This window comes from Lissotriton vulgaris, chromosome 6 (genome assembly GCF_964263255.1).
Source record: "Lissotriton vulgaris chromosome 6, aLisVul1.2, whole genome shotgun sequence".
Classification (NCBI taxonomy): domain Eukaryota; kingdom Metazoa; phylum Chordata; class Amphibia; order Caudata; family Salamandridae; genus Lissotriton; species Lissotriton vulgaris.
In genome coordinates this window covers 1,285,390,767-1,285,405,066 of record NC_141694.1, presented here as the reverse complement: position 1 = coordinate 1,285,405,066, position 14,300 = coordinate 1,285,390,767, and the positions used below count along the sequence as shown (strand labels likewise).

General features: G+C 40.2%; 1 protein-coding gene across 1 annotated transcript in view; it reads right to left on the bottom strand.

Moving 5' to 3' along the window:
* Positions 1-250: 250 nt before the first annotated feature.
* Positions 251-14,300, bottom strand: part of SOS1 (SOS Ras/Rac guanine nucleotide exchange factor 1) — an 897,181-nt gene continuing 883,131 nt past the window's right edge. The window contains exon 22 of the mRNA XM_086927418.1: positions 251-7,690. Within this exon, the coding sequence (XP_086783544.1) occupies positions 7,193-7,690 (498 nt within the window). The 3' untranslated portion in view covers positions 251-7,192. The remainder of the gene's footprint in view (positions 7,691-14,300) is intronic.

Here is a 14,300-nt window from a genome sequence, read left to right as displayed (position 1 = left end):
CTGCAGGATGGGTTCATACTCATTAGTACTAACTGTGGCTAGACTAGTCGTAAACCTTCCACTATGTCAGGGAATTACAGTATTCTATGGCTGTGAGTACGAGAAGGAAAATATGCCAGAGAAATTGCAATTGATGCATAGCAAAATCGTAAACATAGAATAAAATCATATATTTCCGAAGTGACTAATTCCAAAAGATACTGATCAAATAACCAGACGGAGGGTGCGCATCCAAAACATACTCATGTGGTATATCTAAGGCAATATTTTATTGTTTTTAGAACACATTTTTTCAAAGCCAGAAAATAACACCCAATACTGGTTTCAATTTTAATGCAAACCGAATCCTGCTGTAGAAGGATTATAAATATCACCGAAGGGCATAGTTTGATTTGCATTCAATAAATTAGATGCTTTAGGAAGAGAGTCTTGTGTAGTTCTTGATGTGTCGGTAGACTATACTGTTTTAGAGAATTGTAACATTCAACATTGTGTGTGTATTCGTTATGTGTATAGATAAATCCACAAACTCTTTCAATCAAGTGTATACAAATTATCAAGCATAAAACGCTTAATCACTGATATGACGACTAACCTACCTTCGCTACAGTTTCTATCATCCCACCAAGAAATTAAATTACTTTAAAAACAGATGACTTTAATAACAAAAAGGCACATTTGGCAACTATGACAAGCGACAAGATTCTGGCACAGTTTTCTTCTATCTTCAGCTTTCCATTTGTATAATTACATCCAAAGCTTTAAGTATTACCATATTTGGAAAAATAGGGGAGCACTCAAATATGAGTCGTACCATTGCTTTCAGGTTGTTCATTGACTTATACATTACTTGCTCTTAAGGCAAAAGGAGGAGTTACCCCCAAAGCTGGCATTAAAGAACAATGCACTTCTTGGTGTCTACATCCAAGGCAAGGCATTACATAAATGGTGTGCAATAAATGCTCGACAGACTTACCTTAATTGAAGGGGTATCAAATCCGATCAGTGTATTAAAACACAATGCTGTACCAAATAAAGGTTTGTGATGTAGTACGTAAGTGAAAATATATAGTGATATCAGTTCATGGATGCTGAATTTCTCCATTTCTTAGTACTTCAGAAAGCATGCTTGTAAGATTCCTTTGAAAATATGTCATGTTTGTGGATTAATCTAAACACTTGTGGTTGGTGGCTTTACACAATATTACTTAGAAGAGTTTTAATAGACCTTGGAGTGATCTATTATGATTCCTATTAGATAACGGCAATATTGACGGAGACAGAATAAAGGACACCCCTGGTGAAGGACATTCACAGTTAAATTGTTCCAACAGTTCTAGGGCATGATGTAATTCATTCTGATCAGAATTACAGTAACTTAACTATACTCATGCCTAAAGCGGAGTGAAAAGAACATTAAAATTAACAGGACCAGAAATATAATTATTTACATGATCATTTGAACCTCCTATGTCAATGAGCCTTTCAAAGCGGCACATGCATTTAAAAAGGCCAGCAAGAAACAGTTGCATCTGAAGTTTTGTAGTTTTAGCTTGGTCCATCTTAGCAAAACTTATAACAAGAAGTCATCTGCTTCATTTTACTGACTATTTATTATGACTCACTGCGTCATCATAACTAAATCAAATCAACATATTTAATCTTACGTTTTTTGCAGTAGCATTGGAAAATAAAAATAGTCGAGCAAGAGGATGACAAAATCTAAAAAACAGCAAAATAAAATTCTGTGTGGGCCCATACAGTATTAAAAATACTGGTAGTTTCACACTTCTCAGTCATATTTGCGTATTCCTAAGAGCTAAAACTTCCAGGGGAGTGCCTTAAACAAATTCTATCCCAGCTAATGCACAAAACTGGCAGAAGGTCGGTCACAAGAATGAGATTGACCAATAATAAAACAACGTAAAACAATTTCACAGAGTACGGACAACTTGGATTTAACTCGGTACAGACGAATGCAAAATACCTCCAACCTGCCAAATTAAAAACAATTCCACTCAAATAAGGCCTGAATATTGTTCCAATAAAGTGGCACACCAGGTAAGATAAACATTGTGCTTTATCACTTCACTTACTAAAGCAGTACAGTTCTACCAGAATTAGTAGTCACTCGGTCAACTTCCTGTGAAACAACTAATTTGGGGCCTGAATTTGGCTTGAAGAAAGAGAAAGTAAAGCCTCTAAAGTTAGCAGAGCAGCATGTCAGTGCAGTTTTCAGGAATAACCAGACTTATAGTGCAAGTGCTAACACTACTTAAACACAACTCAAAAGTATGTTGTTTAATGGTAAGGCCTATCAGCAAACCCATGGCAGGCCAATTCGCAATAAGCCATTTCATGACCTTCAAAAATCAGGTGTAACAAGCAACAGGAAATGTTGAAGGTATTTACGTTGTTCATTAAATAATGTCTTTTGTCCTTAGGCACATGTAACTACCATAAGTGGGTCATATATATGACCATACACTCTAGTACTAAAACACCATGGAGGCCACTAGTTTAATAATGCGTTCTAACAGACAAATGTATCGATTTCCTGGGATTAACTGCCTTGTAGCTAGCTTCCACTGGAAATCAGAAGGCAAGTCAGTCCGTCATTAAATTGTAATTCAAAAATGCATATTTGGTTTCTCTTGAACAAGTTACTACTTAAAAAATGCAAGTTACGCTAGCAAAGACTTACACATTCTTGATATTCCTGTAGTGATTTTGAGAGCTTTTTTAATTTAATTTGTAACTATTACTTTTCATTACTGTTAAAACTAATTTAGAGTTCACAGTGAATCCTAGGAAAAAATTACCTCTAAAAGATCTGAGTTAGTTCTTACTACAGAAGAATCTACCTTTGCAAATCAGTCTAGAGTTCTTTGCAAATAGTTTGAATGAATATTGAAAAAATATGTAAGGAATGTTTAGAGCATTACATGAGTACGCACGATCGTCAATTGAAAAGTCAACAGCAAACCACTATAGAGTTGTACAGTGTTACAATAAACTGCAAATATATTGCACTTCTTCAGACCACCAACTTTCATAATTAATGCTGAAATTGGGGGTAGGCTTTTGAATAGCAAAGAAATCAACACGAACCACAAGGTTGCACAGAAACCACCAACTATCTTTATCAGATAAAGCTGCTCGTCAAATAAAAAGGGCAATTCTCATTTGTATGCAAAAATATATTTCTGAACTCCTATGTACAGTTTAATAGTTCAATAAGGTGAAAATACATCTTTCACCTATAAAATGCTTCGCCACAGTATTAATACCAGGAAAGGAATAGAAGATTGAAAAGGTTGGTTACAATGCAGCCATCATGCTTTCACAATAGGGTGCATAATTCAAACAATGAAAGATGACTGCAGATGATTACAGTGAAAAGATGATCGTCTTGACATGTTACACTACAAGAATGAAAAATATTCCCCGAGTATGTGTGCTGATGAAATGCAACTTTCAAGTGTCTTGATGCATAATGCATTGGTGACCAAATTCTGCACACTTTTCAATCAGGCCTATAGTCATAAAGTAAAACAGATTTCCAGTAATTATATTAGTAGCTAAAATAACCACCCTCAGCAGAGCTTGAAAATATCTTCAAGGTCCAGCACATTATGGAAAGTCCAAGTTAAATAAAGCATTTCCTGCTTATAAATGTCTATTCATTTTGTAGCTAACATAAATGTAGTTTTGAGTGCAACAGAACTCAAAATTCAATCAAAAGCATATTTCATCCTGTAGGGACTAAAGAAAGGATGGCATAGCCTCTGTAACTACATCAAAATGTAAATCTTAAACCAGTAAATTAAAACATAAGCAACCCACACGTCTCAAAGGTTAACTGGATGGCATCTGAGACATACATCCTCATTAGGTAAATCGAATAAGATTAGTATTGACTATCGCAGACCTGTAGGATAACCTCAGCTGGAAGACATCCTCCTCGTGAATTCTAAATCTCTCCGTAGACATTAATGAAATTACCTTCTGAAAAATCTCTTGTAACCCATTCACATATGACTGTTCTCCAAAACCCAGTAGTCATTCTCCCACACATTTGAAATAACCATACCTACAGCAGGGGCTTACAAAATGGTACTCAGGGGCGTAGCTTGGTCAATGATTCTGTAGGGTGTGAGCTTCAGTTTTCCCAACAATCACGCTGGCTTTATCTTGTTAAATTACAAAGTATGAGAAGCAGGGCATAAGGATGGCTTAATGAGCAGTGGAAAGAGAGAGGAGGGCGTATTGTTAGGAGCACTTAAACATTTTTCGAACTAATTAAACATTTTTAAGGCCTTCAAACAGAGGTGAGAGAGAACATTTGTGTGTGTGTGTGTGTGTGTGTGCACGCATGCGCATGTTGTTGTCATTGTGGCATGTAAAAATCCTAAATCTAATCCAACAGACACTTCATCATACACGACTAAAAACACATGTACCCAACTATTTACAACAGAATACATTTTTTAGGTGGGTGTAACACCCCAAAGACTCTCCCTGAAGCTACACTCCCTGACAATACTTCCATTAGGTCTCTCACAGTACAAAATATACCTCTAAAGGAGTCTCCCCTTCTCAAAACTGGACACTGCTCCTGTTTAACATGCTTCAAAAATTAATGGTGTCAATTAAAACATTGTTTCTTTGGCTGCCATGTTGAAGTATATGCACTTCTGTTTCTGTGCTACACTGAGCAGTAAGAAATGGGTTAGTCAGGCAACACGCTAAGAAAGAACAAGCCTGCAAAACACGATGCACATAAATTAGACAAGCACTGGCAAAACCAATAGACATTGCCTTTAGGACATACTGGCTCTGTCAGGCCTTCTGGAAATGAGGGGAGAAATCTGAAAGCTTTTACCGGATACTGTGCAGCATTGATTAAAAAAAATTAAAAGCTGCAATCATTACTGGGGAGCACATCAGTCTGCCGGTGTGTGCATGATTGATGATGTATGTGAATGCATCTTTCACAATGCATGCGCACACTCGTCGAATATCATAAGCCCCATTCGCTATGTTTTTTTTATTTACCAATCCAAGATGGTGGACGTCACTTGGATCGGTAAAAAAATAAAATTATATTTTTTTCACATGAAAGCACAGAGCAAAAAGTACCATGGATGTGTGAGACAATGGGTGAGCGTGAGGGGTGAAAGGGAAAAGCAATGCAAGAGGGAGGCAACACCATGGTGGTAGAAGTGAGAAGTACATGAAGGAGAGAAGAACATGGAGCACGTAGGGGCATGTGAGAAACACAGTAGAGACTAAAGCCAAGCAGCACACGAGAGTAAGAGCAACATAAGGGATGGAGAAAAAACAATGAAGGTTAAAAGCAAAGCTGGGTGAGGGAGAAGCACACGAGGAAGAAAGCAGGACAGAACATGCAGGGTTGGGGGAAGATGTATGCAAGAGGAAACACGAGCAGCACAATGGTAAGGGAGAAACAAGGAGTGCAGGTGGTCATTGGGGGTGTAGCACACAAGAGAGAAGTGGAAAACACCTGAACTCTACAAGTGCTTAACAAAAAACAAAAAGAAAGTTACCGAAAAGTGGGCAGGGGAAGAATATGTGTCAGCTAATTGAAGGGATGGCAATGAGACTATGCTGCAGGGGGAAGGACAATCACAAGATGGACAAACTTGAATAACAAATGCCATAGAATAAGAAGAAAGCAAATAAGAGTGACAATATGACAACCAATGGTAAGCAATAGTGCTTTCCCTACCAGATAACTTTCAGGATCTGGTAGGCGAGAATTACTAAATGAGAGCAGAAGTAAATTAAAAACCATACAATGCACTATGCATTCCTTTTCAAAGCAGCCCTCTTAATACACTGCTCACACCAAATAAACATAATATTCCTCAGCTCAATCGTCAGGTTCAAATGAAAATGTAAAAATAACTCATGAAAAATAGGACCAGTTTCTACAATTTTTCACGTTTATACATCGTCAGTTCCTGCTAACTTTAAAGGGGGTCTTAAAATGAATCCAATTTGTCTAATTGTGCCACATCTTGTTATTTTATTCCAGTACTGTATGAAGTGTGTGGTGCAACAACTGCCTATATGGTAAAGGATACCATACATAGTTAAAACCTGTGTATTCATATAAGTTGCTTTGCCAATGAGATTTGACGTAAGTGGCAGAAGACATTACAGTATTTATGTGTGGTGATGTATTCTAGAAACAGTTCTGCCTGTACGTTTTTCTCTTTAGGTTTCCTCTTAGTGTGTGTGACAAAAAGAGTGCAATATTGTAACTTTGTAATTCTCTGTGCCTGCACTTCCTAGCCATGATAAAGTGGTACATGAAAATGCATGACATTACTGGATAAACATTAGAAGGTTATAATGTACATGTTACTAATACAGATTAACAGTCTTTTAAAATGTAGCGTTACTGTATATTGAACCAGGCATTAACATTGGGTCTCTCTGTTTTGGTGTTACTTTAAAGACATAAGACTTTAATCTCCCTTGTCTCAAGAGGCAAAAAAATATTCTTTTTTCTGGCAAACACAAAATTACCTTTTTGAACTGGCACCATTAAAATTAAACTCAACAAAAAAGAAACAAAAAAAACAAAAACCCAAAAACAAAAGTACCTCTTTGGTCAAGCAGGTACCCATATTATTCAATGTAACAATATGTAAACATGACTGCAATACAGCGCTTTGCTTTAGTTTTACAAAGATAGGTACCACAGATCTTTCTCACAGTCCTTTTTTGTGATACAAGAAAAGAGTGGCAAAGGGAAATTAAGTAGGATGTAAAGATCCCTGTTTAGGTGTAGTTGCTTTGAGTAAATATAATATATACATGTATTTGTAAACACAAATACAGAGAAAGTGCACTATGGTTTAGTTCCATATGTGTATGTTTGTGGGGAGACCCACAGGATATCAAAATATCCATCTCTTTCCTTGTTGGTAACAAGTATTTAATCATGCAAACCTGATATTTATTATCTCTTGGCCAGCTATTCTCTCCAAGCTATTTTCAGGCTAATCAGCTGCAACATTTCTTTACAATTAATTTGTGTTTGCTGAAACAGCAACCAACTAGCCATATTATTATGATACAAGTCATTTTCTTGTGATTCATGTTATATACACTGTATAAAAAAAGACGAGTCTTTAGTGTTTGGAGGACACATCTCAACTTAGGAAGAGTGGGCGTTTTCCAGCAGTGGTGGTCCATCCCTGTGAATTGGCTGAAGAGTGAGCAGCTCCCTCTTATAAGTTTTTGGAGGCAGCTTTGGGATAGGCTGACAAGTGCTTTGTCGTGGTGGAACTGGTGGCCCAGCAGTAGGAGGAAGCTCCATTTCCTGTGGAATTAAAGGTGGCGAAGGTAGATGCCTGCGTGTTCCATGTGGAGAAGGCGTCTGTGGCGGTAGAGGAGTAAATGGGGAAGGACTGTTGGGGAAGAAAGTATTAGCAAGTTCACTTTTTCTACCCAAAGGAGGTGCCTGGAGATGTAGTGGCGAGCTGGAGAAGACATCTGGTGTTCGGACTGGTTCTCTGGGTGGTAACAATGGTGGGCTTTCGGGAGAATCAGAAACTGATGTCCGGTCTGGCATTGAAAAACGTGGTGAATATACTTTTGTTGTTGGTTGCCGAGGAGGAATTGCTGGTGGACTGTCCAAGTGCTTGGACATCATCTAAAGAACAAAATGATAACTATTTTAATAAAACACTCACTTTAAATCCAAACTCCCTGAAGCAAACTATAGTTCAAATTCCATTTAATAGCTTTTTATTTTACACCATATCTTGTTTCACCCCACAATTTCCATTCACATCTTTCATGCAGAACATACACAGACAGACTATTATGTATCACTTTTATGGGGAAGTAGTGGGAACATGATGTACTGCAACACAAACTGTTGGGTTTAGAGATATCAACGAATAACACTTGAGTAAATCATGAATGCTAGTCCCCATATGGCGGTGAGGGAATGTAGTGAAATGATGGAGGTGGGGTGGTTAAAATGTAGGATGTCTAAAGAGGAAAGATGGCAGAGGATAGCTTGAGTGGATGGCAGGACACCGGATATTGGCAATTTTGCATGCACACACGATACAGTGCAGTAGGGTTTGAGGCAGATTAGGACCTGATGTTTAGATCTGCCCCATTACTTCTCGAACTCTATGATGCTGATATGTGCTGGAGAGCATACACAATATAATACTATAGATGGGTACCTGTGCATCAATGCAAAGTTTTCACCTCAGGCTTCAGAGTGACATCAAGGATAACTGAAACTTCACTGTTATTGTCTTCTGAAGTCATGTCAGACGGAACCACAACATCGGTTATTCACAGTTACATATGTATATTTATATAAACTACATATGGTATTGTCTTCTTTACTGTCCTTGCTCGTCATTACCATATTAAATGTTATGCAATAAGGTGACATGTGAGAGTTCCCTGGATCCTATCCTTCTCTGGCACTAACTCTACTAGTCCTTTGAGGATTAGAGCTGCCACCTCCTGCAATAGAATGTTCACAGGGTCGGGAGGAAGAGAGAAGGGGGGATGGGAGGTTGCACCTCAATCAATGGAAGGGCGTAGCCCCCTTTCTACAATTTGAAGAACCTGAAGTAATGGCCTTCCAGGCCAAAAGAACATGGGGCCCCCATCCCTCCACAGACACAGCCTGGGGTTGGGGAAGTGAACTAGAACTGCGCGTGAAGAAGAGGAGGCGTGTTGCAAGGTGAAACCGTGACCCTTTCCTCCGAGACACCCTGTATATTGCTGGATGAGAGCGTTAAGCAGCTGCTGAAGTGCCGGATGTTAGTGTTGTGAATGAAGGGCAGATCCTCTCCCAAAGTTACGAAAGCGACTTTAAGAAATTGGGTTACTGGTTGAAGGAGGTGAAACTAGTACTCAAGCAGGAACAACAATTCTTGTCAGCAAACCCCAAATTAACGTGCATATAAATCACTGGTAGTTTGGCACAAAAGCAGTCAGGCTTAACTTAGAGGCAAAGTGTAAAGTAAAACCAATCACAGCAATGTAGAAGTCAGCTATCCAGACCTATTACTACATGAGTGGAATTTTGTACATGACCCTGTACAAAAAATTGACACCAATGCACTACTCTGATACAATAACCACCACTGGGCCCTCAGAGACAACCTATCCTCTGGCCAATTTGTAAGAGTCCGTAGAAGTTGGAAACTGAAGGATGACTTCAAGGAAGCGGGTAAACTCCAGGCCAAACTGTTAGACAAAGGCTACCCTAAGAAAACAAGAAAATAGTGACCAGGGCAACAAAAGGTGCATGATTTTGCCCATGGGAAGCCACACTGACACCCAGACCCAGGAAGAACAATGAGAATATTGTAATGGTAGCACCTTTTCGCCGATGAGCAATGAGGTACAACAAATTGCTAAAAGGAATTTCCCACTGGTCAGTGAAACATGTAAGGAGAGACCACTGTTCGGGTTCACAGCAATAACAACATTAGAGAGCACACAGGGATCCACCTAGGAACAGTGGCATCAGAACAAAATGGTACCTCCTGACAATGGTGGGACACCACAAATGTGGAGGAAGTGTAGTATGTAATTTCACTGCAAACACCAAGGTTTTAGAAACTAATGACAGAACGTTCACATTCAAAGCAATCTCCAACGGTAATACTAGTAATGCTATTTATGTGGTCAGATGCCCTTGTATGAAACTGTACACTGGACAAACAACAAAATGATCAAACAGCGCATCACCCAACACAGGAGCAGGATTACCTTCATTTGGAATGAGTGCCCCTGGTGCGACACTGCCAGGAACACCACCACACCAAAAGTGACCTATACTGGCAAGTGGCAGAGGATGTGACCCTGGACACCCGTGGTGGAAATATCAGTGACATCCTGGACCGTAGACAATGTAAATATATTGACATGCTCAAGAGCACTACAATGGAACTAAACGATGTGTACGAACTAAGAGTACTCCGAGTTCTTCCTACTTGATACAGTTAGTTGGCGCACCTCGATGACCTGTAATTACAGAGGAGGAACCCAATACCACCCTTTCATGTTTGTTATATGTGCCCATTAAGTAGTTTTTACCACCATGGTGGGCTGATATAATTCAATATTTACTTTTTATATGTATGTATAACATGCTCATATACTTGTGGAAGAGTGCTCCTTATCTGGTAGACATATTTTAGCTAAGTCCGAGATTGTCACACGCTTGACACAAAAGCACTAAGGAACATAGTTAGTTACATTGGTATTTGATACTATGGCGTTATCACACACAGGCCAGGTCCAAACATACGATGGCCACACTGACCTCCTATTGAGGCTCCTTGTTACCATCATAATGACTCCGGCACTTAATTGCCGAAGTTAGACCGTGCTGTTGACAGAAATTTTATATGCTAGGCATTCTAACCGTTGTTCAGTAAATCATAGACATGCTCTTATGACTGGATTATGGAGGAAACATAGAACACAAACATTGTATTTTAATTGTTTAACATTACCATGCTTTGTTGTATGAGAATGAGGGGCGAGTTTCAGACCCAAGATGGTGGCTGCAGTTAGTGATCTAGTGGTTGGCGACTCCTGACACCTCCTTCCAGACTGCACGAGTGAATAGGCAGACTCTGGGATGCATACCATTGTGTACCTAACTAATAAAAGTTCACCCGCCCAACGCTAGCGGCTGTATCCTTATGTTTACAGTTGGGAAGCACTAAAATAATTGTTATTTATTGTTTAGAGGTTCTCGCAATAGATCGGAGAGATGCTGCAAAGATTCGATGGCAGCTGAAGTTACAATTGGCATTGAAAAGTAAGTGTAGCACGATGCTGTAAGCTTGATGCGCACAACAGTAACGAATGGCATGGGGATAGGAAACCACACATAGTTTAGTACAAAGTGGTGTGATGTGGATAGATTGGTTTAAGAACCGCAGCAGGCTTCTACGCAAATACAAGTACGCATGACATTCGCGGTGGTCTTTTACGGGAGATACGGCACGCTCACTTCACTCCCCCGTCCCCCACTCAGAGATCGGTAAGAGATTCCTTACCACAATTTCGCATAAATGCACTGCACGTAACCAGGGCTTTACAATTGTGTGGCACTACTTACGTTATACAAGAGCATAGGCCATGCAGTTGTAACCCCCATGTTACACAACCCCACCCAACAAGACAAATGACCTATATGGAGAGGTGCTCAGTGGAGACTTCCTTAGCAGCTCATGACAGGAGTATGTGACTATTCACTTTAATAGGAGCATGATAAAGTCATTTCACTCACCACCACACTAGTGCAATAGGCTGCGATCGGGACACACTGTGTTATTAAAGGGGATGATACATCACCGTTCACCTTCTGACAGCTGTTTATGAAAACATGCACAGCTAATTGTTTAGACACTTATGTCTCTCCCAAAATAATGATACAGATTGGGCTGTTGTTTGATACATGTTTTGCACACACCTTGACTATTTTTAATCGACATTGTGCTATGTTATATGCACATGTATATTTGAAAAACTTGACTTAAGAAGCCAAGCAGCATATATGGTGTCTTTTGTATATATATTTTAATGTTTATGCCCTGAGTTGTATGCACGTTTTAATGAGTTACACATTCATTTGGATTGGAGGAAAATACACAACAGCAACAAAGACTACTTCAGTCTCGTCGGTTTTATGCAACACAAATGAGAACTTACCATCAGGCTGCTAAATAATACATCGATTGTGGGTTTCCTCTGATTTACACAAGAGGATTCCAGCTTGACACATAGAGCCCCGAGGTGGACTCAGTTCATATAACGTAAAGTATTTATGCAGCACACAAACAGTAATCAAATGAAAACACAACACAAGAAAAATCCCACATTGATGGAGGAAAATATAGCAAAATTAAATAATTTATTACCAAAAGACAAAAATCCAATCAGTAGAGCCAAAGGTATGCATTTTTAAAGGTTTAGATAAAATAAGTTCTTAAAAGCACAAAGCAGCAAATGTGGTTACCTGGTAATGCCATACCGGGATAAAGTCACAAGTTCAAGCAGACCGTGAGGGAGAGCGGGTCGGAAAGAAGGATCATGTCAGTCCTTCTGGGAAATGTATCTTAAATCCTGGTTGCAGAGAATTGTGGAGCTCAGTTGCGGTCCAGAGGAGTGCTGGGAGGTCAGCGTTCCACAGCTGCGGTTCCGATGCACTACAAGGGCTGTGATGGTGATTTGCATTGAGGCTGTGTCGGTTCTTGTGAGGAGCTGTGAGGTACGAGTCAAGGATGCGATGTGCAGCAGGGGTTCTGATGAGCTGTGAGGGCTGTGGTGCAGACTTGAATTAAGGCTTCACGGTGTCGGTTCTGATGAGTTGCAAGGTCAGCGCAGCATGGTGTGTCACGCAACAGCGGGTCTGATGAGCTGCGAGGGCTGCAGAGCAGGCTTGCTTCGGGACTACGTCAATTCCGATAAGGCACCGCGAAGATCTGCGGCAGTCCTGGTAGAGACCACAGATGGGTTGGCAGAGCACATTTAGACTCACTTCCAAGGAACCCGGGCTGGAGAGGCACCATTCAGGGGTTCAGGACCTACAGCAGCCGGAGTCCGGGTGCAGGGGTCTAAATGGTTAGAGCCTTTTCTGTCCCTGAAGCTCTGATCAGAGACCAGCCAACTAGCCCGTTGGAGTCACTACGGTGGTCCGGGGTTCAATATGCAGGTCCAGTCGTCTTCACTCAAGTAGCAGTTTAGCGAGACTTCAGGGCAGCTGAGTAGCAGGGCAGCCCTTCTTGCAGCAGAGAGGCAGGGCAGTCCTTGTGAATCTTCTAGAGATCCAGAAGTGTGCTGAAGAGTTGAATCTGAGGAGGCACTATACATGGAGTCCACTTTGAAGTGGGAGAAGCTTCTAGAGTCCTCCCTATACAAAGGCGTCTGGAATTTCCTGTGTCTCTGCCCGGCCTTACCTTTGCCCGGGGGCACAAAAGACTAGTGTGAAACCCTTTGTGAGTATGCGGAGGCACAGTATTTCTAATGTGCAGGTGACAGGTCTACCCCTTATCAAGTCAGAGATGTCCCATCCTACCAACACCTATTTCCCCTTTTTCTGTATGGGAGAAATACACAAAGACCAACTGCGAGCTACATCTAGATATGTGACCCAGGCTGTAGGCACCAAATGGTTGGAGCAAGAAAATGCCAACTCCCTAAAAGTGGCTTTTTGCGAATTGTGGCTTAAAAGACAACTTTTTTTAAATAGCTATTTTTAAGAAACCAAACTCGACATTAACTGCTACAAATTGAAAGTCATCACTAAGGTAACTCAATGGTATCCTATGGGCGAAGCAGACCCTACAGTTCTGAAAAACAAAATGTTAGAGTTTTCACTACTAGAACAAGTAAAAGTACATATCCCACTTTTTAAATATGGTGCACCATGCTCCATGGGCTGTTTAGGGCCCTACGGGCGAAATATGTATTAGAAAGTGTTGCAAGTATCCTGCTCATACTCAGAACTGTGCACAGAGACCTAGGACATCAGTGAATTGTGGTGTACCAGAAACTCACTTCAGTACCTAGAAAAACCCCAACCAGCTAGCATCAGTGTCACATTAGCTCTTTGTCCTATAGCAAAGTAACCAATGATTAGAGACAACATAGAACATGCGACTTAGGACCATCTCAGGAATGGTGGGAAGTGAGAATACTCTTATTATACTCTCATACCAGTCCACAACAGGAGTAAATAAGAGACATGGTAAGGTTAAAATATTTATTTTAACGACGTGATCTCATGTGCAGTATCTTTGCAAACATATGATTAAAAATAATATGGTCAGCATGGTTACAATTCCATAAAATACAAAAGGAGAAATCATATTACAATGATGGTGAAAACAGGTCCTATAGCGCCTAGTTTTAACACCCTCCCTACATATGAACTATGTATTATCAACTATAGAAGGTTTCTTAGGAGTGTGTGGGGGACCTCATTACCTTTCCGCTCAGTAAGAGTAAATTACATCGGGATCAGCATAGGCTCTCTGCATCCCTGGAAACGGAAATCTTCCAAGTGTCTGAAATCATGGCTAGTGTGTGATAATAAGGACGCCAGAATCTTACTTGCCTCACAGCTGCCAAAATGTTGTGTCTAGAAAACGTTACCCGAACATGTCGAAAAACAACTAACATGTTTTGATAACCTTGACGGCGTTAGCACTCACTGTGCACGATGTAAGTATAGAGATGTCGAAAAAAACCCTTTTCTCATGTGT